The following is a 27,106-nucleotide window of genomic DNA, read 5'->3' on the forward strand; positions in this document are numbered from 1 at the left end:
ACTCTTAATATTGAAGCCCCCCTGCTCGAATAACTGTACATCCAATGCATTGCTCTGGACTAAGTAAGAAAAAGATTTTTTTATTATTTTAATACCAGCTTAATTAAAACAGAATATGAAACAGAACATTCCTTGCATTTGTAACAGAATGATTAAACTCTCGGCATCATGTACACCCGATTGGAGGATGAGTCACCGATGCACTGTATTCGATCCCTTCTGAAAATCGGACAAAAATGTTAACGACTTGCAAGCTTGCTCACAGGTAACAGAATGAAACATTACTTTATATATCTTCATAAATGAACATGTCATTTTTGTCGTGTAATGATTTAATGTCAACATTAATATCTACTTTATATCTTATTTCTACTCCTACGAGGCTTCCTATTGGAGGATCTGATTATGGTTTCCAGGCAATATAAATAAGAAACTCGTATGAACTCGCAGCCATTTTTAAATTTTGCAATTGCGGTTACAAGTACCGCATTACGTACAAATTATGAAATTGTAGGCTGTATCGCTAATTTTATTTGTTGTCTAACTAATTTCGTACTATTATTATAATATTTTAACACCATATTCTCAGTTTTTAAACAATCAGAAGCCCTCTCGTTTTGATAAAAGAGAAGCACGATTATCAAAATTCAAATAATAATTCGATATTTCAATTTGTTTAGTTACCAGTAAAAATAAACGTATGACAGATATGTTTTCTATTAATTGTATGGTTTATTGATTAACATTAATTATGTACTAATCAATCTGTAATGTTCCTAAAAATGTTGGACTTAGGCCACTTATCAATCGTGGGCTCGCACATCCAAGTATAGTATTTGTTTCGGTCTGTTGTGCAAATAATACAAAGACATTTAAAATGGGTTTCATGACGGTAAAGTGGATCGTTTCGTTTAGCAGCTACGTTTGAATTAACAACATTGTTCTTTTTAGCACTCGATGCAACGCATTTTCAACGAAGAAATAATTCTTAAACAATTAATAAGAAGACGTTTACGTCCGTCGGATCGATCAGGGCTGCGATGAAAGCATACAGGCACAAGATAAAGTTCTTGCTAAAGGTATGCGTGTGTACAAGGTGTGCCCCTTGTCTCAGCGAATTATGAGCAATTTCGTTATTAATCGTTGATCCATTCGTGGATTTCAATTAATCTATCTATTATATCTAGATTCGAAAATTATTATTAAGTACCCGTTGTTCTTTATCTGTCTGAAGAGAATCCGAAATATATCCCAATAAACGTATCTCGCCGTGTAAACTAACGAAGTTAAGAAATTAGAAATGTAAATTGCAAGTGGATATTGCTGGTCGCTATGACGAAGAGTTAGTTGGGTCAATCTTAGGGCGCACGTTCGCTCGAAGCGTGTGTTTCGAATTAATAAAAATTCAGTCGACGTTCTTTTACAATGGGAAAAAGATCAACCCGGAGAAACTTGTCTTACACCATGTCAGGTTATTCGTAAGAGTCATACACGTGTTCGATTTCATTCGGAACGATTAACAATACACCGTTGTTGCAAACCACAAATACGTTTGCACTGTAACTCTACAATCTCGTTCGAGTCCTTTGTCGAGTTCGTACTCGAAGCGTACCCCGTAAACCGTAAACGTCTCGTGAGCTCTCCATATCGCTGAAGATATATTCGACACGTCTTTTGGCACACGTTTACGCATACACACACTTTGTGTGTGTGTGTACTCGCTGAACAACGCTGTCAGCCAGAGATGGGCAAAATTTTTCGTCTACTATTTATACAAATTATTACAATATTATAATCGACGGAAACGATAATTAAATTCGTGGGATTACGTGTCGTGTCGCGTTTTAATATTCTCGACGGAGCGACATCGCTTGCGTAAGGATCTAAGGGGGTTTATCCATCGATACAGATAAATAACATTCGGCAAGACTCTACACAGCCTTGCAATAGCTAGGTAATTTTGTATTTGTTTAAAATGATACATCGTCTTACTTCGTAAACAGGTATTTGCATATTTATTTGAATAATGACATATACACGTTTACATACGCCGCTTCTTTTACGAATAAAAATTTTGACCATCTCCGTTTTATCAAACTCTCCCGTTCTTTATCGTTGGTATTGAATAATCAAGAGGATGCGTATATATGGTCGGTGACTTTAATGATTGTTCACGTTAGAGTCACTTCCGCTTCAGCAACTCCCACACATTTCACAGGTCCGTTTTCTCTCTTGCGTGATCTAAATGAGGCGCGAACACCATCACTTGCCGAATGAATTACATACAAGTATGCATACTAGACCGTTACAATTAATGTAAATATATTGTCGGATATATCAGAAATCGGTATTTGTTTCTTCGTAATACGTTTGTGGTTGGCGATTCGACTTAAAACATTTAAAATTTCGGATTTCATGCGGTACATCGAAAAGTAAAAGCTACGATCAAACTTCTATAGTGTTAGCTCACTGTAATGCGATTCATATCCACGTCCCTAGTTGATAAGCACCTGTAACGAGCACAATGTTTCGTTAATTCCGCGGCAAAGTAACAGTAACAATAAAGTCTAACGTACAATGAAACTGCAATGAAATTCTACGTCGTTCTATTGTAGCAATTATAAAATATAAATACATAGAAGTAGTAAACTAGGCATGTAATATAGAATAAATGACGGCGGGGAGTAAGAAGATAGTCTTATGCCGTTTTAAATGCTGCACGGTCACGAGCAGCGATAGGGGTGGCAATTAAAAATGGCGGCACCATAACGTAGTAGTCTGCGACTCGGCTTAACTGGAAGACGAAGAAGAATAGTAACGGAACAGCAATATTTTTTAGCGAGACATTAGAACAAGTCGACATTACAATTTTGTTAAAAAGAAAGTTGAAGGAATTATAACTTCCAAAATATGGTTGCTATTAGAAATAGCATCGTCTCAGTTATAGAAGCTAGAATTATTGCTGAATCGGTTAGAAATTATATCACAGACACGATAAAGACTACCATAAGAGTTGCTCTTGTAAAACTATTCGATGGAGAAGAATGAAGATATTATTTACGTTCAAAGAGAAATTAACTTTTAGAGGAAGGTGCAACGTGCTTGCATTCCTGTTGCAAGCTGCAGTGACAATGCAAACACGTTGTGCCTTTTTTTGGCAAACGCACAGTATTTTAGAACCAATTAATTTTAATTTAAAAATTTACGCAAAATACTTGGGAATATGAAATTCAGATGAAGAAGTTAATGACGATCGGATAATATAAGTGCTGCTAACCAGCTTAGTATCTATTAGATCACACATCGATGTAGAGATGTAGAGTCTAGAACATTTTAAGTAATGTTTCAGAAGCAACATCGCCGAGACGCGTAACTCCATAATAGGTGCCGCCACGATGCCGTTAGTTAAGCTGCTGACGTGGGTTTATATCATATATATATTATATCGTGCATGTTACATTTAGTCACAAAAATCGAACGTGCTGTTTCATGGAACGCGTGCCTAGGTACTTCACAAGAGATATAACGGGAAACAGCGCTGAAACAATAAATAAAAATTCGATAATAAAATTAGTTAAATTACTTCGACACGTGTTCCACACGTATTGGCTTTGGTTGCGCAACAAATGTGATTTATAAATAATTTACCTTGTCTGTTTCGTTTTTTTAAATGAACGTACCGTGATATGCATGTATGCTCGATTTTGTAACTACATGTACACGTTGAACGATACAATCGCCTCTCTATCGACATCAACCATAATCATGGTGTTTTGCAAAGCATCTGGCCTCGATGTAAATTGATATAAGAGCTAACAATTTTTTAATGTATCGAATCAGTAAAAAATTGTTTCCCGTTAATCAATAATTGGGCCTGTATCTGCGTAACTGTTATAATAAACACGATTGAATAAATAGTACGACTGTGGAGATATTAAAAATTAACTTATAACACTTTGTAGCAACTTTAAAAGCTTCTCTGAACAGTCGCTATGGTTTACGTTAATTATTAAATTAACATAAAATCATATTACACGTTGAATTGCTTTAATGGTATAAAATGCAATATTTTGCAATATATATTTGAAATATATATAATAATAATAATAATAGTGAACATAAAAATAATAGTAGGAATAATGATAATAATAAAATAGTAATAATAATATAATAATATTAATATGCTTTAAATATTACGAAATACTTAATCTTTTAATTTAAGATACATCTAAAATTTAATTATTAACAACTATGATTGAATTTGAGATTAGAATACCGACTAAAAGTTTTATTTTTAGGCGTTTCAATTATGTATATTATGTTTAACACACAATTCGAAAGAAAAAAAAGATGAATAGTTGACCAGAATTTGTTCAATCGAGTATGATTAACTTAAATAATTCTAAGCACAGCTGACAGCGATTACCGAGGACTTTACGTCGTCCGAAATCACAAAATAATCACAATATAATATTAATGAAACAGTTTCTCGCGAACCACAAACATTTTACGCCGTTAGTACAAGACTATTTTCGCAATAACAGTTCCGATGATCGTTTTTCTCGTTCAACGTTTCGCCTAGCTACGTATATACAGGACTAGAGTCTTATTTTATATTCCGTGTGCCTGTTCGTGTACGATGTTCGCATCATAATGAAAACTTGGTTTTCCAATTGGACAATAGCGAGAACATAAACACGCTTCGTGCTCCAACGAATAATTAAAAAAACACCAACAAACAAACAAGAAACAAAAATAAAAGAAAAAGAACACGCGGAAGAAAAAGAATTCGCGGCACGTGCAGATAATTTAGTTTTAAATAATCGAGAAAGTAAAATATTACATTATAAATAACTGTACAATCGCGTGCATACTTGGAATAAGTTACGTGCATATTTCGTGTTTGTCCACGGTGCCTAATCGTTCGCAGAAAATTTTCGCTTATGTCTGCCTAGTGAAACAAACATAGTGACTTCTCGAAGCTGCGTGTAACCAAAGTCTTGAGCAAATCGAGTATCAAGTGTTCACGGTTTTCATGAAGGAAAACAATCGTTTTGTTATAAATAGCCGTAATCTAACCGATCTGAATCTACCTTTCCTTTCGGTGTAACCCAATTTGTTCTTAATTTGAACCTACGCCGTCGCTAACTATACATTGTTCAAGCATGTTCGTAGCTATTAACTTGATGGAACGATGGCGTTACCATGTGTGTTGCGATCAATTGTGAGAAAGAGTGATTACATCGTTCTTATAAACATTGATTAATTTTGAAGAAATAACTTACGCGACAGTTTCGATGGACCGTAGGTGATACACATTCGCTCTAGCAACGTAGTAAATTGTCTCTGGAATAATTGCTGACTGTTCCAGTGATCATGGTACGATATAATTATTGTGCCAGAATCATTGGTTACAGAGACGCGTTGCTTTATTATAAATAACAGCACCGACACGCTGTTTTATCTCGTCCGACACTCGACTCGAAGATATCTCATACTGTGAAAGTCACTATACTTGTTTGATCAACGACACCATCAACCAAATCGAATGAAACCAGTTCGATGAAATAGAAAATACGATTTTTAACATTACGTGGTCACCGAGCAGGCAATGAATTCTGAGCATTATACGTGTTACCTTAACTCTAGAATCTTAACGACTATGTGTTTATTAAACGCCCGCGATAATCGGCGTGGATAATTTGGAGTTTCATTTTCATATATATATATATCGAGCACTATTTCTTGGAACACCGATTTACAATGAATCCTGAGAGTCTTATTTCCTTCACTGATCCCATCTCCGAGCATGGGTCATTCTGGGCAAAGTTCGTAGCTAGGTCTTATCAGAAAAATGGAATTCGTTAAATTATCTAAAACGACGAATAAAAACAGAAAAGAACCCTTCGTTTTTTTTTTTCTTGAAAAATGCTTCCCTCTGTTCTGAATTATCCGTGTGGTGTGTCCGATGTTTTATGCACGAATTGTACAGGGTGTTTCAACCGTTCGAATCGAACCGCGTCGACAACGATTTTAAATCGAATCGCTGCATAATTATGGAAAACTCTTCCAATTCGTCGCGCGAGATCGCCAGCTTTTGAAACATCCTGTACAAGAAGCAACAGCGTTAATGAGCAGCCGAATTTCCTCGTCTATCCGTCGCTCTCTCACTCTCTCTCTCTCTCTCTCTCTCTCTCTCTCTCTCTCTCTCTCCTCTCATTTGACTAAATTCCCTAAGAATGATATCCGCGTGAATCCTCATTAATTGAACTATCCTTAAACGTTAAAATATTATTGTACCAATTTCAAATTCATGAAATTCTTTCTTCTCGCCGTCGTTATACAGTTTCGACTACGCTAAGAAAAGTTTACGATTCGCGCTCTGTAAAATCGTTAGTACGGAGGCAATAACAATGGAATGAGATTTATAAACGTATACGTAATCGAGTTTAGCAGTCGATGTTTCCGTGAATGCACAGGCATAGTTTTTTTTCTTATCCGTTTTATATCCCTTATCTCGCTTTAGTAACCGGTCGTCGTCGTTTCTTTTTTTTTCGGTGGTTTCCTCACATCAGATGGAAAGAATCTTTTCTACCCGTAGGATCCAGCGCGCACTGATATATCGCAGCTCGTTCGAATGATTCTTCGGAGTACATTGATTGTCGTGTCTAAGATTCTGGGTGTGGAACATTGAATGTAGCTTTTTAATTAAACGGTATCGATAGACGTCGCTTTACGGCACGATGATTCGGTGATATCTTTGTAACCGCTTGAATTGAATGGAGAAATCTGCTTCGGTAGCCTCGCGATGTATTCGTCGAGATTTCTCTTGGAAAAATTAGCCGTTGAAAAATTTCGGGCGCTCGATCTTGTTCGAGGCGTTAAGCACTGTTTTACAGTCGGCGTGAGAAGCTCGTGGATGAGATTGCGCTCTGTGCTCGTTAGCGTCTCGTTTTGGCGATTATTGTTGGCGAGAAATGCTTAACTGCTTAAACTAGTGAACGTGTGAAAATTACCGAAATTAACAACACTTTATCAAATATCGTATATATTTACTTGCAAGGAACCCCATTACCGTCCGTAATACATAAATATATTGGATCGAATGAAAAAATGCATTCACATTAATGTTAAGCGAACTTCAACATGCATTCCTATGCAAGCATTTTATAAGGGGATATTTTCTAGTATTGCCTTTTTCGTGTAAAGATGCCTCGCACACGAGTATCCCGCGATAATTCACCCTTTTAACTCCACGTATTGTCTAAATCGTACAAAATAATATACAGTATGTTACAATGTTTCCTTTCTTTTATACCGAACTTATAGTTAACAAAAATGTTATTTACAACGTGAAATTATATCGCGAGCCGCTGGCGACTCCGCCGGATATGTGATTACAAAACTTCCTCGATAACCTTTCCTCCACAATGAAATCAGCTGTTTCATAGCTGTTCGATAGACGAAACGTTTTAATGGAATATACGAGTAATTGTTAATCGAATAGTTCGTTGCACGTGTTTGTAATTTACAGCGGTCGGGTGATCGCAAATTAGACTAAGAGAAACTAAAGTTACAGCCCTAAGTTGTAAATCTATGATGAAAACCGATCACTCTCGTTAATATGCGTGAACTATGTACAGCAAAGTACTATTTAGATGTGTGAAACGAACAAATTTTCACCTGGTCACTAGTCGTAGTCATTTTACAAGTATCGATCACCGATCTTATCATAGGTCTGTCGCTTTCCTTAGAATAATTGTTTAAATACAAATTCGATAGATTATTAATAAATGTTATAACATTGGAATGATTTAATCTTTCCTCGAAATTATTCGTTGCATTTACAGAACCTTACAATGCAAAACATTAATGAATGTTTATAATTCACAAAATTTTAAAAACTTCCTTTTTAAGTATTTACAGAATGCTAAAAGTTCTCGATAAATACGTCCCTTTAACAATTTAACAAGAAGCGACGTAAATACGTGTTCAAATGAATTAGCAAAGTGAGCGAAATTTTCAGCCGATTGCAATTATTTGAGCAATCGATAGTCATTCTCCCATCTAATTGCAATCGTTCAGATAGTCTTAATATAATCCGCAGAATTCGAAACGTTACGAAATTACATTACAATAAGTCGATTCTAAAGGAAAGCTTCATAGAACCTTTATAAAATACGTGTTCCACCGTTCGCCGTGAGTTTTCCGCGTGCGCTATAAATGTATAAACACCCGTAGCCTAATGGCAAAGAGACGCGACGGTATGTTTCTACCGTGAGTGTTTCGCGTGGTCGCAGTTCTCCATTCAAATCGAACCGTCAAGATTCACAGTCTTGTTCTCAAGACACTCGCGTTTTTTTTTAAAGCGTCGGCGAACATTCGCGAGGCCGACTTCGTAGAAATCTGGGCCAACTATTAATATCGGCCAGGATGACGGCGAAGCGTAACTGGATTCTTAAAACAGGACACTCTTGGAAATCAGTACGAAATTCTCACGAACGCTCATCCATCATCGACGCGACGACGCGACAATAATTTCAGCCTCGGCATCCGGTGAATAGAAATCATTCTTTCGGATGAGAATTTAAATTCGTCGCGCGCACTGTGTGTCTGCCAATTGTATCGAACAATCTGAATTCACTGTTTACCGTGGAGAGAGAAGTTTCCCTTGTATTCCATAAAACGTACGAAATTTTCAGAAAAAGACGAAGCTGCAACACGCGTGGAGTTGTAATATGTGATCATAGGAATTTCCTTGTACACGTTTTCATAAGGATGATATTTATTATTATTAGGGAATCTTCTCATACGGGTGCAGAGGCCAGTTAGGGTGGATGGACGAGTGCAGAAAGAAATGGCTGCTTTGACAGCGTCGACGCAATCAGGAGGCAGTGAGCCTCCTAGACGTCTCCAGGAGCAGTATGACCCCAGAAGGATAGGGAGGGACGCGTGGATACTTAGCCACCTGAAATACCTTCTCGTCTGGACAGTGGATGTATATCGGATGATGACACTGGGTGGAGACGCAAGTACAAACGAGATCTTTGTGCGAACACCCGGATCATCTTTGTCACTCCCACGAAGACGATAATGAGTGTTATGTTGGTACGGGATACCTCTAATAAGGAATATCATCCACCGGGTGCTGGATAGCGCCTATCCTCTCAGGAAGGCTTAATTTCAGCTCTATTTCCCTAAGAGAATAAATTGGCAATTCTCTGCCAATAGCGCTCACAGTGTGATGGTTCCAAAAAATAGAGGAGACCCAGACCGGGCGAGAGACGTATTCGTGGGAGCTCCCAAACGAGTTTTGGAATGTATGAGGCTAAGACCAGATGGGCATATAAGAGAGGGATCCTACGAGGGGTACGACGGGAGATCAGCCGTAAACGGAATGGATCACGCTACATTCGGAGAAGCAAGGCGCGGGAGCACTGCGCGTTGAGACTGGGAACATGGGGAGCATGGCTAGTGAAGAAGGTCTTTGAACAATTTAAGAACAATTTAAACAGTGGCGCACACGAAACGCATAGCCTTTCCAAAAGAGGCACTGCTGGCGGCAGACTATTTTGGCCCGGGATTATCTCAAGTTTGAATAGATTACATAAAATAAGGCAAAATTTGTCGCGAACGCATCTTTTATGCAATTATGATTCCAACCCGCTCAATTAACACTCTCCAGCCGGCTCTAAAGTTATAATTGTTTCGAGATTCCCAATTCTCACAAATCTGTTTCACAGCCCTTGTCGCACGGCGCTTTCCGCAACTTCACGCTTGACATTTGCGCGACCGCTTTGCATCCGGCATAGTCGATAAATTTCATTCGAAATTTCAAACTCAATTGTAACTTTAGACTTCGCGGGGGAGCATTAAATGTCAGATACGACGATTTCATCGAACGATTCGGCTCTCATCAATCCGACGTAAAAGCGATGAAAAGTAAATATCACAAATGGTAAAACAAAGTGGCCGTGAGAGGGACATTTGTTTTTAGAATGTTAGCATTCAGGGAAATGTCTTTTGTAAGCAGAGCTGGGCATCGTTTCAAATCGATATTTATTAAATTATTCCATGTATTTATTCGAATAGTACTTCGCATTTTATTCGAATAGAGATTGTAAAATTATTCGAATAAAAATGCGAGCAATTGTTCACCGTTTTTTACGTCATTGTTATAAGTATTATAAATATGAATCGTGGAATGTATGACTTCCTTTGCATCCGACCAAAGATTATTTAGTTATGCAGAAGTTGGAAAAAAGTGTCGACGTTAGAAATTAACATGGAAGAAATTAATGAATAATTCTTTTAACTGCCCAACTCTGTAAGCGCGCGTTTTATAAGTTTGTACAAAATTACAAACTCCCGTAACGAATGAATTCGAGGATATTGTTCGACACAGTGGCAACAGCTGCGAATAATTTGACATGAAAACCAATGGTACCATCTTGAAAACGTTTCTTCGTTCGAAGAACACGTATCTTCTTCCTCGCGGATGTCTTCGCCAAGATTAACAATGCGAACGTCGCGGCATAGTGTGTTCCTTCCTCGATCTTCGCTCGATGATTGGAACGATCGAAGAAAACAAATCGATTGAAACGAAGGAAACATTTTATGAAAATGACACGGACTAGTCGAGGGGTCTCTAATCGTAAGGCAATTACTTGACAAATTGTCCTCGTCGTGAATTATACACTAATTTGGGTGTCGCGAAGCAGAGTCGATAATCGAATCTCTGTCAATAATCAGTTAACAGACCGTTGACCTCTCTACTCCGTTTAATTCTGATTCTTTCAGTCACTGGCTGTGATATCACCTTAACCCCTTCGGTCTGGTTACAGTATCGCAATGTCGCGATGTGGTCGTCGTTCACTCGAACCTCGAACCAGACTGCGTGTGGGTTTCTTAAGAGCTAAGTTTATTTTTTCTTGGCAAGCATGCCATGACTCTGTGTTTCCCCGTGAAATCGAAGAACCGATTGTCCGACTATAGTTGTCCGATATCCCTTTTTAGTTCTCGTCAAGCGAATAGATCTCTGTCTGTTCCGTGATCCAGCCGTCTCTCGTTTCTCGCCGATCCTAAATTGATGGGGGTTCTTTGTCGCAGCGATGCACAAATCCGTGTTGCTGTTGGGGTCATCCGCTCGAGTGCTCGGGAAGCAGTATGCTAACCGACTTGCGATTCGCTGATCCATTGGTGATCACGCTGGTCGCGGCAAGGGCCGATGGAGGTCGATGCGATGGCGCGACCACACGCACTTCCGGTCTGGGGGACGCTTCTCGCAGCGGGCTGCCTACGTTTGCTAAGTCTTCTGCGTTCGCTAATGCGGTGGCTCTGAAATTCAAAACGTTCGGCTGTAGTTTCATTCGCACGCGTTTGTTACAAATATTGGATATTTGTTACACAGGGGGCCCCAACATTAATATCTTATAGTTCTGATAATTTAAAAAGAAGCGCTGCCAATCGGAAATGAGGAGTGCCTCAGGTCATTTGAAGTAACTTCTTCCTTTACAAAAATTTTCTCCGAGATGTCGTTTATGAGTTATTAAGAAAAAACAGCGACCAATCAGAAGCGAGATCAGCCGACGCGAGGCAGCCGAGCCAATGATCAGGTCTAAGTTCCACCCATCAGAGCCCCTCCGCCTCACGCCAACTGATCTCGCCTCTCATTGGTCACTGTTTATCATTAATAACTCATTAACAAAGCCGCGGACAGCATTTGCGCCAAGGAAAAAGCTGCTACCATAACCTCAGAAAACCTTCATTTCAAGAGACTTTTGGGACATCCTGTATTCGATAATTAAATGAATTAATACAAGACGGAAACATCTGTTTAATTAAAATTTGTTTCGCGTATATTAAAATCTGCTGTACGTACAGCGAATACCTATTCTCCGCTTTTTATTTACTATGTCTCGATACGTTTAGTATGCGGGGAAGGCAGATTGCATTTTCTCTTCCGGAAAAATATTAACAAGCCGTCGATATTCCGTGATACGCGTCGCTTTCGATCAATATTCATGATTCCGTGGATTCTTGGATCGTGAAGCGGCGCGCCGCGAGATAAATATGCATCATTATGACAGATCTAAACGATTTGTATGCTTTTGTTTGCGACGGTGTAAGGAAATAATTACGGTGTGAAACGCATTCAACTTAAACTCCCATAACTCGAACTACATAGAGTTTTGGTACCGTAGAAAAATTTCAATTAATTCTATATGAATGCAGTTAATTATTTGAAAAACAAAGTTAGAGGCGGCAGGAATATTTAAGTGGCTGTCTATTGCATAAACGATCCAGTTAGGCGATTAGCTTGGCAATTCTAATACGACGGCAATCCTAGTACAGTTATAATCTCCCTTTTTGTTATAATTTCCTGCGATTGTATGTGTTAAATGCCGACACTGTCATTATCATTCACGATGCGTTCGTTGAGAAATGTCGAGTACGCTACGATCATTTTAATTCTCAATGAATGTCTTGCATATTTCATTAACCTTCTAGTAGACTCATGCAAATAATTGACAGAAGCAACTTCTGAAAGAGATACCTATCTTTTCTAGAATGAATGTTGCTTGAGGAAATTGACTGTCTACAACTGCGCTATTTTTTCTGAATTTTTTTCTAAGGATAATTAACGAGTAAAAAATTCGTCTCTTTCACGACGACGTTGTCATAACTTTCGGTTGCATTCTTAATTTTTTCAGAACGAGATAATAAGAAATATCGACGATATTGGTGTATTTAATAGATATTTAAATATTTAATAGATATTTAAATATTTAATAGATATTTAATGGAACAAAATCTTTTGGTCCTTAAACTAAATGGTATTGTCTGAAATGTAGCGTAGTATCATAGTATAGAAGACATGGGAATGCTATAAAAAATGATAATTAAATAGCATCCGAGTTGTTTATCTATACAGGGTGCATCTGATAGACTGCACAGGCTTATCAACTCATCGTACACTATCTCGCGAGGACGAAAAACAGTTTTACTCTTTGGAAACTTCCAAACTGGAAAAGTTAAATTGCTGTTGCGATTCACGTGTCATCGACCCGAAGATGCCACGGTGCATTCAACCGGTTAGTTCAGCGCACGCCTCTATGTGTCACAATTAGGTCCAGTTGCCGTAATTCATTACATACATCGTCGCCTTTTTCAAACAATTTTCAAGTATTCGCATTATCTTCAACGTGAACTAAAATTCTAAAACATATCTATCCCTCTCCTCAATACAGGCAGCGTTTTTAAATTGCACTAGCCGCCTTTAAAAAAGTACAAAGAAAATTTAGCGAACACCGAAGCGATTGCACGGCAAAATTTTATCATTTCCTACTAACGCATGCTCGATATAGAGAGGAAAGAATTTCCACTTTTTATCGAAACTGTTAAAATGTATGCGTGAAAGTTGTTCTCAACATCCATTATACGTTGCATTCTTTTCTTCTCCACACTTTCCCAATTAACTGTTCCCTCAAACAACATTTCGAGAAGAACGGATTCTCGTGTAAAATGAACCAAATTAATTAAATATAAATTCGACGAAAATATTTTTCTCATTAATTAATCAAATTACATTCGCTGAAACCGGACATCAGCTTTTCGTAGGATCTGTATAATCAAATAAGCAAGGGAAACGTTAAAAGCTGTTGGGTACAGACGCAGTTGCATATCGACACGTTTATTGCATAAACGAGCGCTGCATTAACTTCACCGGGTAACGATCCTGCGCGAGTCGACGCGTCGCTTCCATATAAATTCGCGATATGATATCAATGGTCTATTAATGGAGTATCAGCAATACAGCGTGCGATTTTATACAGACCGTCGAGATAAATTATCGACATCAGAAGCGAGTTCCACAAAATTCCATAAAATTCACCGTGTTCGAGGAACAAAGCGTATAATTACTTTCCATGATTTCTCCTTCGTCGAATATCGCAAAGCGTCGTTCTTCACGGCAATAAACGTTTCTGAAATTTCAACGGTATATAAAAATTACGTACGGTTATTCCTGACTCGAACGAGATACGCAGAAATGTCCGACATTTCTTCCGGCGTGTCTAAATCTTTCGTGTGTAGCCGTTTCCCCGGCACCTACCTACGCTTTCCCCGTATACACCGTGGCGGGAGTCTCCTCTTATTTATTCGATATTTGTTCAACCCCGGCGGTAGGGAACCGATGAATAAAGAAAAATTACCTACCTGTGTTGCGGGGGCGGCGTAGGCGTTCTTGAAAGAGGAAAACTGGCGACTTCTCTCGTCACCGATAGCGAGCGAATCGATCCGAATGTTTGGTCCGGGGATAAATTAGCACCAACGCTTTGCACCATCCCGCTACTGAAACAGATTGTTTAAGTCAATTTTATATACGTACCCTCTACGGAATATTAAAAAATATATATCACCCGCAATCGGTGATATTTTTCTCTTAACGTTACAAGCGCTTTATAAATATTAAACTTAATACTGTGAAGCTTCGAGCTATGAAATCGACCAAGTTTTATCGCTGCACGACTCGTTTCTACGAAATTATAACAATGAAAATAATAAAAATTTATTGAGAAAACAGGATTTCAGCGAACGGAAACGTTGCGTAGTTTTCGGTAAATTTTCCTTGGTAATCAGAGCAGATATGTACATATATTTTTTTATGGCTGCGTTTACTTTATATTTTAATTAACGGGAAAATAAAATGCTGTTTCGATTCGAAGGAAATTAATTGCGTTCCGCGCGATGCTGGAACTTTATAAAATGGAAACTTTATTGTACATTTAAATAACTGCGGGCTCTCGTTCCAGATGCTCCGTCATCCGGGATCTAATTAGTCGTAATTAGCACATAATAAGGGAAAAAACAGTAAGCCAGAGTTCTGTGAAATTCCGCATTGTTACGATTAATCGGACTGTAAATAATAGAAAAAGCTCGTGCAGTGGCAAAATCTTTCTAAATGGGATACACATATACAGCATTCATGGTATACATACAGATGTTGTTTCTAACTGCGGGATTTTATGCATTTGTTACGAAGTAAGAACGGTGAATGTGAAACAGCGAAGAGATGAAACGGGGTTAAGAATTTCCAATGTATAACACTTTTTATTTAGTACGATTGTTAACGGTAAACCGCGGCGGTCAAAATGGCCGATTCCGCATTGTTCAATTTAAGATATTAAGAGTAAAATATTTGTGGTAAAAAAAACGAGGAACGCGAGGGATGTTTTCGCTCCGAAGCAGATCGTATCTGATAATAGAAATGGATGAAATCTTCTCTCAAGGTTTCCGAGGAATCTTCTCGGTCTCAAAAAACATCGGCATTTCAGGGTTGCCGAATATCCCTTGTCAGTTGTCAAATGAAAATTATAAAAAACGACTGCATATGCGTCGGCCAGGATACCATGGAAGGCTCGGATCAATACCCTTTCCAGAGCAGGTAGGAGCTTCTATAGCGATCCCCGTCTGGTCTAGATGGAAGGGAAAATACTTGGGCGAGGTGTATAGTTGATATACAGGGTGTTCTGACAGCTATCGATATTCAAATTCATCCCCTTTCGACACGGAAATTATCCAACTACAAATGATTATAAAATATACAAAAGAATCATCCCCAAAGCCACCCCTACAATTCAAAATGGCATCGTAACTCTTTACACTCTATACAAATATATAAAATAAAAATTTCAGTATATTTTTTACTAAAAAATAAAATAACTGCTACGTCAAGATCAACTAAAAATTTTAACAATTTCATTCGAGCCTTGCTTAAAGACACAGAAATTGTTTTTGCAAATAAATTCGTATCCTTCGTTAATAAACGTGGCACGCGACATTTAATGACGCTGCATTGCTCGGTAAATGATACATTACGATGGATTTTATCGTGCTCGCATCGGTTATAATTATTCGCTTCGCGTCGCCTTTTCAAATGGCAAGTTCGTTGCCGGTCGACGCCTATGAGCACCGCGTTATTCCGATCAACATGCTTTTTTGTTCAGATACTGACGAGACGCCCTATATAGCAGCGAAATCGAACATTTTGAGATGCCGGCTTATGAATTATTCAATATGAGGTTGCAAGGCAGAATGTCGAAGTTGTAGCCGACAAACCGGCTCCCCCTCCGTTCGTCGCTAATGCATTTTCTCTCGCCGAATTGCCGGAGTTTCCGCGTGTCGCAGTTCTGTCGAACTTGTACAATCTAAGCGTTTTCTCGTTGATGTCCTATCGACGCCGCCATCTCAACAATATACCTAATTGCCAAGAAATAAATTTTTAATCGCCGCGGTGCAGACCGACAAGTCAATGAGAGTTGTAATTTTTTGGGTTATATTTTTGAAATTACTTCAATTAATATTTTTGAGATTACTTCAATTAGTATTTTTGAAATTACTTCGATTATTATTTTTGACTATATAAAATCTCGCGTTTTACCAGCGTTCTCGCAAGTTGTCTTACACATGACCGTCCACCCCCACAAAGTAAATTCAATCATACAAAAGTTGCATACAAAAATACATGCTACAAAATATTAAACTTCTTAAAAGAAATTGTAAAAAGATACAGACAGAAAGCTAGTAACAAAAATTTAAAAAAATATACCCTAAAGGATTTCTCTCCCTTTACCGTATATTTATTTAAATATATATGTCGTACTAGCGTTCGTATGCTTTTGTTACCAACTGTACTTCGGTCTCCCCCACTTTCCAGTAGATCCGCTACGTAAACAGAGCTGATGCAATAATCGTCCGAAATGCAAGCTTAAAGATCGTCGCAAAAAGAATGCGTTTCTAAGAAAAAGTATTGTTTGTTTTTCTGTAAATAAACGAGCTGCTAATATAGCGCTTCCTTCGGTACTCGGTCCGTTGTAAATCGTGGACTTTGGGGGCTTCTTTAAGCGGACCAAGAAACGGTGATCTGTCCTAGAAGATTAAGACTGTACAGAGAATAATCCAATATCTCGGTTCTCGATCCTGCTTCTTAGCGAGCGGCATCGCAAAGTCTGACAAGCTGCGGATTTTCGTGCGAGATAACAATTACTCGTATCAATTAATGGGAACAGTAGCTAAGCGCGTGGGGCTTCCTTCTTCTTCGGCTCGACTGTTTAAGCCCCTGTTCGATGAATATTACTCCACTACCCTAGTTTCCTTCGCGCATCGCGCCATCGCGATTTACGAATAAACTCGCGTCGCGGACAAGATTTTGCAATTGGCCTGAATTATGTCACCCTGAAAAACCTTCGAAGGCCGATTAAAAAGGTAAACGGGAGGAATCGGCGATCGATGAGGATTTACGTAAGTCTAAGAATAGAATCGGCCAGGGACTAACGAATTACCGGAGTATACCTACGATTAGCAGAGTTAAGCAGGAGTTATCGATGGTCCCCGCTTATCAAGCTATGTCTGTCCCATTGCTGAATATAGCGCGGCATTCATTATAAATGACACACGGCGCGTATTTTTAGCAATAATGATTTTTAGGGTCGTCTATACCGGCAGCCTCTATTAAAAATACACGACACTCTTCGGGGTATTCTGGTCGCACACGAATGGAAAAAGGAATTTCAATAGCTTCGCTTTATTTTTATTTTTGGCGATCTCGCTCGTTTGATAATTATACTCCTTTCACTTTTGGGGTGCTCGTAACAAAATTAAAAAATTGTGGAATATGTTCTGACATAATTTAGGTTTGTAGAATACACTTCGAGCTCTTCCAAATTATTGATTTTGTATTTATAGATATTGTATTTTCAATTATGCAACAATAGCGACGATGAGATTATTAAATTATTAAATTAATAGAAATTTTTATGTTCCTTCGTGTTTTAGCCACTGTAAAAATTGTTGTGATTCGACTAAAATTCGACTAGAGTTCCCGGGTGGTAATAGCAAAGTATACATCAACCTCACCTGACTGAACCCGAGGTAACCAAAAACGGCATGGGTGTTGGACACGGACTCAGAGGCGAACTGCTTACTGAACTTCGGGTACTACTTAATACAGAGTGTGGACATTGGGGTGGGCCAACATGTGTGCCTCCAGTTGCACTTCCACCCTTGCTCGACGAACGTGCCTTCAGGCAGGGAATTTTAGACCATCCGCTAACATCCTTGCCCGACATACCTGTGGACAAACGTCAAAGTTAGAGACAAACGTTGCGATATATAGTTACGGTTCATTGTCGGACAGAACTCTCGAATCCTTCGCAAAATCCTAAACATAATTATGCACTAAAGTACAAAGCAATCTCCGTTACATTTTATGTAATAAATTAAAATTAAATCCGTTGCATCAAGATTTATTATTTAAGCGAAGTGGATGAAATAGAAAATTTGTACGTCTTTCTGAAAATGTCAAAGAATATAAATGGAAAGTGACGACAAGTTTCGCGAATGTTTTATGTTATAAAAAAATTGCCAAGGATTCTCCTCGCTTCATTCGGCTACAAGATGCTCGTCGATTTTACGATCATCGTTTTACACTGTCCACGGAAGAGGGGCGAGCGACCTTGACCATAGACGATTGAAGATTTTCGCGTAGCAAAATGCGAAATGCTGGATCATCGCGGTGAACGATAACAAGAGTGGTTCTTTTCTTCGCCCACGGAAACTCCACTTATCCGGCACAAAAGCCTGCGACCTAGCTTTCCGTTCGACACCAAAGAGCAAACCGAGTTTCGCGACCGCTTTCTTTCAAAAAATCATATTTTCGACGGACGATTTTCAAATTTCTGGTAACAATTTCGAAAAAGAAAAAATACTAAAGCGACACATTAAGGACGGAGCATTTTAATAGAACTTTTCTATACTTTTCTAGATACACTAAAAATGTGATAATCAAATTTTTAAGTCACTGAATATACTGGAAATAAATATATGTTAATAGAATAAAACGAGAATTCTCCCGTCGTTAATGTGTCAAAAAGGAGACTCTTCTAGTACTTGTCCAGCACCGTTTTCAACTCGAACTGTGACAAGTCGATAGCACTGCGCTGATAGATAAATAAAAAAGAAACGGGACAAACTAATACAGGAAGTAAGTCGACATTGTACCGTCGGGCGAATTGATTGCACAATAAGGGCCAAGCGAATACGTTTGAAAGTTTCGCTTATTGGAAAGCCGCCGAACAAGAACTCGATGAAATCGGGGATTTTTTCGATACCCAAGATGCAACGGTTCGCAGAGCTTTTCCTCGCCGAGTTCGCCATGTTTCGATGGATTCCTTTATCGACTCGGCCAATTCCGTTATATAGAAAACTTTCCTCCCTCGCGCATCGCTTCGCGTTAACCTCGCGCATTTAATTTCCATCCGCGAAGATATTGTCTAAAAGTGGAATGCCTTCGTAGATGATAAAATTCAGATCGTAATTACGGTTTTAAGTATGCATACCTACGTCGATATTTATCGCATGCGCTACAATTATCTCTGCGTGGCATAACCTTGCCTCGCTTGAACTTCGTGCATCTAATTGTCACGGCATTACATGTGCTCGAGATAAAACGAGCACCCTATATATTTCGTCTCAACCCCTACGCCTATTATAACTTACGTAACTACCATTAGCGGTCAGACGATATTTATTGCGTTATTATCGACGTAAAAGTGTTCGGTAAAAAGTACATAGATTTTATTTGACGCATTAGTAATAAATTTACAGATTAATAACAAAAGAGATAAGGGCTCGTTTCAGCAGAAAAGCAAGTGTACTAAAAACGCGTACCAATAAAAATTTTTTTAAATTAAAAAATGTTTCATAATTATAAATAAAAATAAATAACCAGTGGCAATAATAACGAAGGTCTAAGAGACGCTAGAAATTCAGGGGTGTCTTTTAAATGCGTTCTGATGGTATATTACAGTAAATTATTTTATCGAGGATAGGATGGGTATCGCAGGGGTTGAAAAACAACGCAGGAAAATTTCCAAAGCAGGGGAAGCGATAGACCCGTGCGAGCGAATGGTAGCGAGATATCGTAAGATCGAGGGCAACAGATGTCATGGACCCCAACGGCGGCGCATGTCCTAGTTTATCAGGCACGTAGTAGAGCCAGCTACAGCGGTCTCGTCCGCAGAGAATCCATTCTCTTGCGCAGGTCCCGTTCAATCATTTATAATTTCAATGTGACTTTGCCGAATCCCGCAGTCTTACCTAACGTACTTCCTCGTAATCGGGCATTCCGTGAACAAAGTAATTGTCTGAAACCGCCGCGCATTATCCTCGGAAATTACGTTTCAATAGCACGTACCACATTTTCCATCCGGCTAATAAATAGGTCGCGGTGGCGAACATCAATACTGCTCCCAAACTTTCGTCGCGCGTTGACGAAAGAATCCTTGTCCGCGTAATTCTGTTACGTATACAGGGTGTCGCAACAATCGCTGGGGAATTCCTAAGGTCGTTTGAAGCAACTTTTTCCTTTACAGAAATTTTCTCCGGGCTTTCATTATGGAGATATTACCGAAAAGTGGCGACCAATGAGAGGCGGGATCAGCTGACGCGAGGCGGTCGAATTATCGAGTGGTAGAAGGCCAGTTTCGCTGATTGGCTCGGTCGCTTCGCGCCAGTCGAGATCGTCTCTCATTGGTCACTGTTTTTCGTTGATAATTCGTTAACTATGCCTCGGAGGACAATTTTGTAAAGGAAAAAGTTACTTCGAGTGACCCGAGGAATCTCTCTTCATAATACGAGCAACTATCGAAGCACTCTGTGCGATGACGTAACGCGGGGGTTATCGAAACTACGAATATCGTTTAACGACAGCGCATAATCGCGAGCGGTTACGCGATGGCTCGCGATCCAACTCGCAATTCACATTCGAATTGGTTCACTAGCGAACCGTAATTCCAGTCGCATTACGAGTAATTGCATACAACTTGGTTGGCCGGAATTGAATGCGTGTGCCTACAGCGAGACGAAATCGGGGATTATTAATTCTGATCCTGACCTCAGACGGGAAGGACGAGAGCGAACGCGGAACGAAGCTTGAACGGCCGCTTTTTATTGATCGGCGATTCGTACATGACGACGGAACACGAATAACGAAATGGGGATCGTATCATCCGCGAGTACGTTAATCCGTCGGGGCTGCGGAGGAGACTTCGCTCGAACGCGATTGATTATCGAGCCGCATTTTACTAATGGTTACGCTATTCTTGCACTTGGATATAATCGTGATTAAAAATCGGATGTTCGTACGAATGCGTATTTTTATAGCGTAGATCAATTTGGGAACCCTGAAATTGAAAAGATGTATAAAAGTGTATAAGTAGAGTGAGTCATCCATAAGCCTGTTTTCTGTCCGTGTTATGGTCCCCTTTTAAGGGGTGATCGTATTCAGGGTGTCCCATTAGTCACTCGCAATAGAAAATGAAGGGTTCCTTAAGCCATTTTTATAAATATTTCCTCTGAGGTACCATTAACTAATTATTAATAAAAAAAACAGCGACCTTTCATTGGTCCCAGTTTTTCCTTAATAATCCGTAAAAAAAGCCACGGTTTAAATTTTCGTAAAAAACAAAGTTACCTCAAATGATCTCGAGACTCTCTCGTTTCCGAATATCGAGTAACTATTTGGCCACCCCGTATACCGGCTTCGAAAGGATCGATTTATGGCAAGATATGAATAACGTTCACGTTTAATAGATCCTTCTTAAAGAAGCCTCGTTCCGGAGGCGATAGCTCTCGATCATAAATATCCAACTTCGTAGTTTCTATAAGAACATTCGACTCTGATAAATGCCCCAAAGACGTCTCTCTACAGTGGATTCATGACTAACGACTAATTACGTTCTTCTATAATAGAGAATGATCTGTTTGCAGGATGATGAACGCATCAGGAATTATCGTGAATGGATACTTCTTCTCGAAGCGGTATTAAAAATGTTCAGAGGATAAGTGAATCATTCATTGATCCTGCTTTGAGATAGATTGTCGCGGGCATCGATGAACAATTTGCAAAGCGTGGCAATTATGGAGATTTGTTTTCCTAGCGAGAGATCTCGTTAAGAACGGACACTGGTAATATCGAGGTGTAATTGATTAAGCTGTCCGTAAAAGAGATTAACGATAAGTCGAACGAACAATGCGAGTTCGCTCAGAGTCCTAGTATATATAATATACATATAATATAATATATAGCGTATATATAAATTCCAAAAAGTGCAGAGGGTGCAGGGACAATTTTACACGATGTATCGAACGGCAATTATTTCTGCACGCATGAGCGAGCTCGTGTCGCGGATGACGCATTGCAGAGTTATCAACGGGATCGTCTGAATTGCTACAAATTTAATCTCGTCCATGTAATTATAATCTCTCGTAGACCGAACAATTTTTTTTAAATTGTTACCCTCATTAACTCTGCCGGCGAAGATATAATTTACACGCGAGCAAAATTTATACGAGCAAATAAAAATACCTTCTTTTCTTTAATGCAACGAGAAACGTATCAATCGAAATGGAGGAAATTTATTTTTAAAGACAGCAGGAAGATTGGTGATAGAAACAAATAACCGAGAATATATTCGTTCGGTAATCCATGCCACGGCACTGCGACGAATATCATTTGTTGGCGGCCTCGTGCAACAATTTAGTTATAATGGAGCGCGCCGCTGCTATTGCGAGGATCTAATGAGACGTATTCTATGGAATTAATTAGACAGGGGGCCTCGGAAATGAAATGGAACGAGAACATCAATAATCCGATAGTTTGCCTAGATGAAATGAACGAACGCATCGTCCTACATTCGTTTCGTGTTGGCACGGTCGTTGCTGATTCGCGAAACTTTACCTACGGAAACTTTAGCGTCGCCCTTGCCCCCCTGACACGATAAGACGATTCTTGGCGACTAGTTTCGCTTTTTTTTTTTAGACGAAACGTGTTTAGAAAAATGTTACCGTTAACCCTTTGCACTCGCAGCCATTTTAACTGGAAACGTGAAATAATTTTCCTGGCTCGTAATACTTTTATTATTTTGAATAGAATAATTTTCGTGACGCCTCAGTGTCACCCTTCGAGTGCAAAGGGTTAAAGTACCTCAAATATTTTGTTGTTCTTGATACTAGGGTATATGATAATAGATTAGGGTAGATTGATAATAGATGTACGGTATTTTTAATATTGCGTTGAATGAAAAATATAATGAGAAATGTGCTCGTGCCAGCGATCGAGGTGCCTGCAGAAATTAGGAAAGAAAAGTACACCGGTGGTCTGACGCAAGTCCACTAGAAACCGTCTTGTCATTTATCGCCTCGTTAGCGGCTTGTCGCTAACGCGTAATGTCAATCGCGGTTCATGCGAGCGTACATGCTGTGTACGTGCGACAGAATCGCGTAAACTACAGAGTAACCGGCAAGAGATTACTTAAACTATCCTAACACTATCTAAAGTCATCTTTCATCTCGAATACATCCTCAACCGAACGCTTAATATAGTTTCGTAATAATAAAAAATAATGAAAGAATTATTATTCGAAAAATACATTTGAAATTCTCTGTATAAAACAAAACGACGCGAAATTTTAATGAATTTTTCGTCGTGAATAACAACCACGTTGAACCACATTAAATATTACTTTCTCTTTAAATTACCAATTACTTGGCAGCGAGAGTGGTCGGTAATTAGAATGTTTTCGTAGCCGACTGAACTGCTTGCAGAAACTCGTATTGTTTCGTTCCATCGTTACGGGTTGAGTTATGATGGGTGAAATTGTGAAACGATGGAAGAAATTCCCGAGAAATTTCTGCCGCCGCTCGCCGCGCAACACCCGCCGTTTCCTTCCAGCCCCGGAGCACTTTAAATTTTTCAGTGCCGCCTCTCCCCAGGCTTCTGAATGTTTCATGCAACTTTCCTGCGCGATTCGCCCGACGTAAAACATGTATTTGTTGCATCCCGTATTTTACGTGCCAATAGCGTCACCAATATACAGATACGATACGTTAATAGAGTAGGATAACGAGTCCGAAAATGCAATAATCTATTGCACGTGTTATTTGCCATCCATGCGCAGGAAAATTTGGAAAAATCTTCAGCCTTTGAGAAATGATAATTTCACAACGCGTAATTATAGAAACGATTTTTATTTGTCCCGTTGCTTCGACACTCTCGCAAGAACTTAGTATGTAGTTTATCTTAAACATATTTTACACGCTGCTCCAGACTACAGAATTTATGGTCCGTCGTTCATTTCGTTTCGATATCGACGCTGTCGCGTGAAACGGCGCCGATCAAAGTTCAACTGTGAAAAACGTACGTGTGCGTCGACCCGCGCGCGACCCACGGTTTGTTACATATAAAATCTGAGGGATCGTTTACAGCCCCGCGTGTATATTTCCGGATATGTAAGCCACGGTTCGTACGTACAGTCGGCGTAGGCAGCACTCGTACACGCTGCATGCTTTTTAAAACGAAATAACATTTTTATTACAGCTGAGGCTTTTTTCAAATTTTAATTGGAGCGATTATAAAAAAATTTATACTATTTTAAAATGTGTAGGAATACTTTTCGCACCGAGTGTACCTATCTCTGCAGAGAGGAAAACTAACAGTTCGATTGTTGATTCAGTATTGTCGTCGATAGCGAGGACATGCGAATTCGAGTTACAATTGACGCAAATATTTCTCTTACTTTAATAGTGTTAATATTAAATCGTGTCTCGAATTCTAATTCATAATTCAGCGTATGTTACAGTATTTCGTATGCTATAGTATAGTACATTTTGACTGAACTGTTTCGAATATAGTTCGTGTCAGGCCTTTTAAAATAATGAAAATTATTCTCCATTCTGAATAACATGTGACGAATTCCGGCTCTTGTTACTTTCGTAATTCGACGGGATCGGTAATTTCGTGTTAATTAGTTTAAAAAAGGTGGAGCGAAATTAGCGTATCCCGAAGACATTTCACAGTTTTCTACTGTCAAACGTCGATCCACAGCGCCGGGGAAGCCCATCGGAAACGTTTATCACAGAGTGCTCCAGTTCCCGTCAATTGCTTTGAATTCAGGACGAGGCTGGATCAGGGTTAGGGCAGCTAACTGGATTGTCGGAATTCGGGCTAATACAAGTCTATCAACTTATTCTGCCGATCTGTTAGACGCGCCGCGCGGCTCCCGCAGGTTGTCCGTCGTTCCCCGAATACCAGCCGAAGCGAAAATTCCGTCGAGCTTAACGGAAACCTATACGTAGACGTGCGACGAATGTTTGCCGATCGTTTTCGACAATTAACCGCGAGCTTCGAGGCCCTCTTCCATTATACCGATAGGCTGGAGAACGAAACAGACGAAAGGAAAAGATCCTTTAATACGTCGCGTGTGGAAACATGGACATGTTCGTTCCTCGGTTTGCGCATAACTGATACGTAACAAGAGAAAGCGAGGTAATCTGATAGTTCGCATGTCGTCCGGAAATTCAAACGTGGGCCGCGCGCACATGCCGATGTATAAAATCATTCTTTTACGCATCGCATTGCATCGTAGACGGTTTTCCTGAAATCATTTTCACGGGAGACTTTCTTTTAAAAAGTAATCCGAACGGCGCCAATTACTTCGACGCGGTATCGAGGAGAAAATTGTTACGACTCTCGTTTATAATATCTAACAAGATCTATGTTATACAGAAAAATTATTGTTAGTCCACCTGTCGTCTCCGAATAAGATTCGAGCGTTTTCCTTCGCTTGGAGGAGAGTTGTCTCAGTTGGAAAAGCGTTCTTATTTATTTTATCGAACGTTCGAACTTACCGAGCATCTTTACACCCTGGACAGGACTCAGGGGGTAAAAGTCCCCGTGAAGCGGACAATGGAAGCCGACTCTGCGCTCCCTTCTTCTCGCCCTTCTGGTGAGCATGCACAGTAAGACGCCCAAGGCGAGCATGAGCGCGCCGACCACGATACAGATCGGCCCGAGGATCCGCGAGTTTCCCGTGAACGCGATCCTGGCGGCGTACGAGTCCTTGTCCTCGTCCTCGCCGGGTCCCCGATAGGATGCAGCTGCGACAGAAAATGAGAATGTTAATCGCGGCCGCTCCTAGCCGTTCCAGCCGGTAAAAGCAATTTAACGATCCCCTTGTTCCGGCCGTTGTTCCCTTATTTCGCGCGTTCGAGATCCTCATTTTCAAACAATACACGGGACACGGTAGAGGATTCCGCGTAAACGACCTCCGCGGCGCGAGACTTCTTTTCTTTTTTATCGCGAACGTCGTTTAAATGGAAACGAGCGATCGAGAAAAATGGACGCGGCGTGACGGGGGACGTGAGAAAAAAACGTGGGCGAAGAAAATTAATGAATATTAATCGTCGATCAACACTTTGCTGACTGACGGTATCTGTATCTAGATAAAAATGTTTAAGGAAGTATTAAAGCAAGATTCTTTTTAATTTTCCTATTTTATGTAAAATGGCGATGCCATTGAATTTTTAATTGTAGGAAAATTATGCGAAATTGTGAGAAATTAAATAAGCTTTTTGCGCGGTTCGTTCGGATGTTTGCGTAGCGGTTGATTCGATGCCGAGTAGCTGCTTTGCCAACAAATGACATGGAACGAAAGGGAAATGGGCTGCAGGACCGGTCTCATCGGGAGAGTGCCCCGGGGGGGGGGAGGGGTGGGCAAGAAAAAGAATAACGAAGGAGGTTGGGAAGGACTGACCGGTTTTAATAAATCGGTTGGTAACAACCGTCCCAGCCTCGTGTATCCGAGAAACTCTGGGTAACAAGTAAACGACCAGCTGTTGCCTGTTGGTGAACAGCCCAACCTTTCTTCCAGGCCTTTTTCTTCAGCTTCTTCTTCGTCTTCGTGACATAAACGCTACACCGCCACCATAGAGTTCGATCACCTCGAAAGTGGTTCTCAAACGATCATACCGAATCACCGCGGCAAGAATAAGGTTGATTTTTTAACGCTAATACTCGCGGAATGATTTTAGATTTCTTTGCTCTATGTTCACAGGTGAAGCTATATAATCTCATATTTTTATGGGATTTTTAATATCTTTAATATCCATTTAATACCATTTTTATATTCAACTTATCTCCAAATTTCTCAAATTTTTATTGCGGCATAAAACAGTGGAAACATATTGTTTCCATGTAAATTGAAAATTG

General features: G+C 39.6%; 1 protein-coding gene across 4 annotated transcripts in view; it reads right to left on the reverse strand.

Annotated features, from left to right (window-relative positions):
- Positions 1-316: 316 nt before the first annotated feature.
- The window catches only part of LOC144474697 (uncharacterized), a 49,622-nt gene continuing 22,832 nt past the window's right edge, over positions 317-27,106 (reverse strand). For 3 of the 4 annotated variants that reach the window (XM_078189842.1, XM_078189845.1, XM_078189844.1), the window contains exons 3-6: positions 25,747-25,995; positions 17,917-18,130; positions 14,218-14,352; positions 317-11,337 (exon numbers count right to left, since the gene is read on the reverse strand). In XM_078189842.1, coding sequence (XP_078045968.1) covers positions 11,139-11,337; positions 14,218-14,352; positions 17,917-18,130; positions 25,747-25,995 — 797 coding nt within the window. In that variant the 3' untranslated portion in view covers positions 317-11,138. The remainder of the gene's footprint in view (positions 11,338-14,217; positions 14,353-17,916; positions 18,131-25,746; positions 25,996-27,106) is intronic. The other variant, XM_078189843.1, reaches the window with a different exon arrangement.

Source organism: Augochlora pura, chromosome 9 (genome assembly GCF_028453695.1).
Source record: "Augochlora pura isolate Apur16 chromosome 9, APUR_v2.2.1, whole genome shotgun sequence".
NCBI classification, from domain to species: Eukaryota; Metazoa; Arthropoda; class Insecta; order Hymenoptera; family Halictidae; genus Augochlora; species Augochlora pura.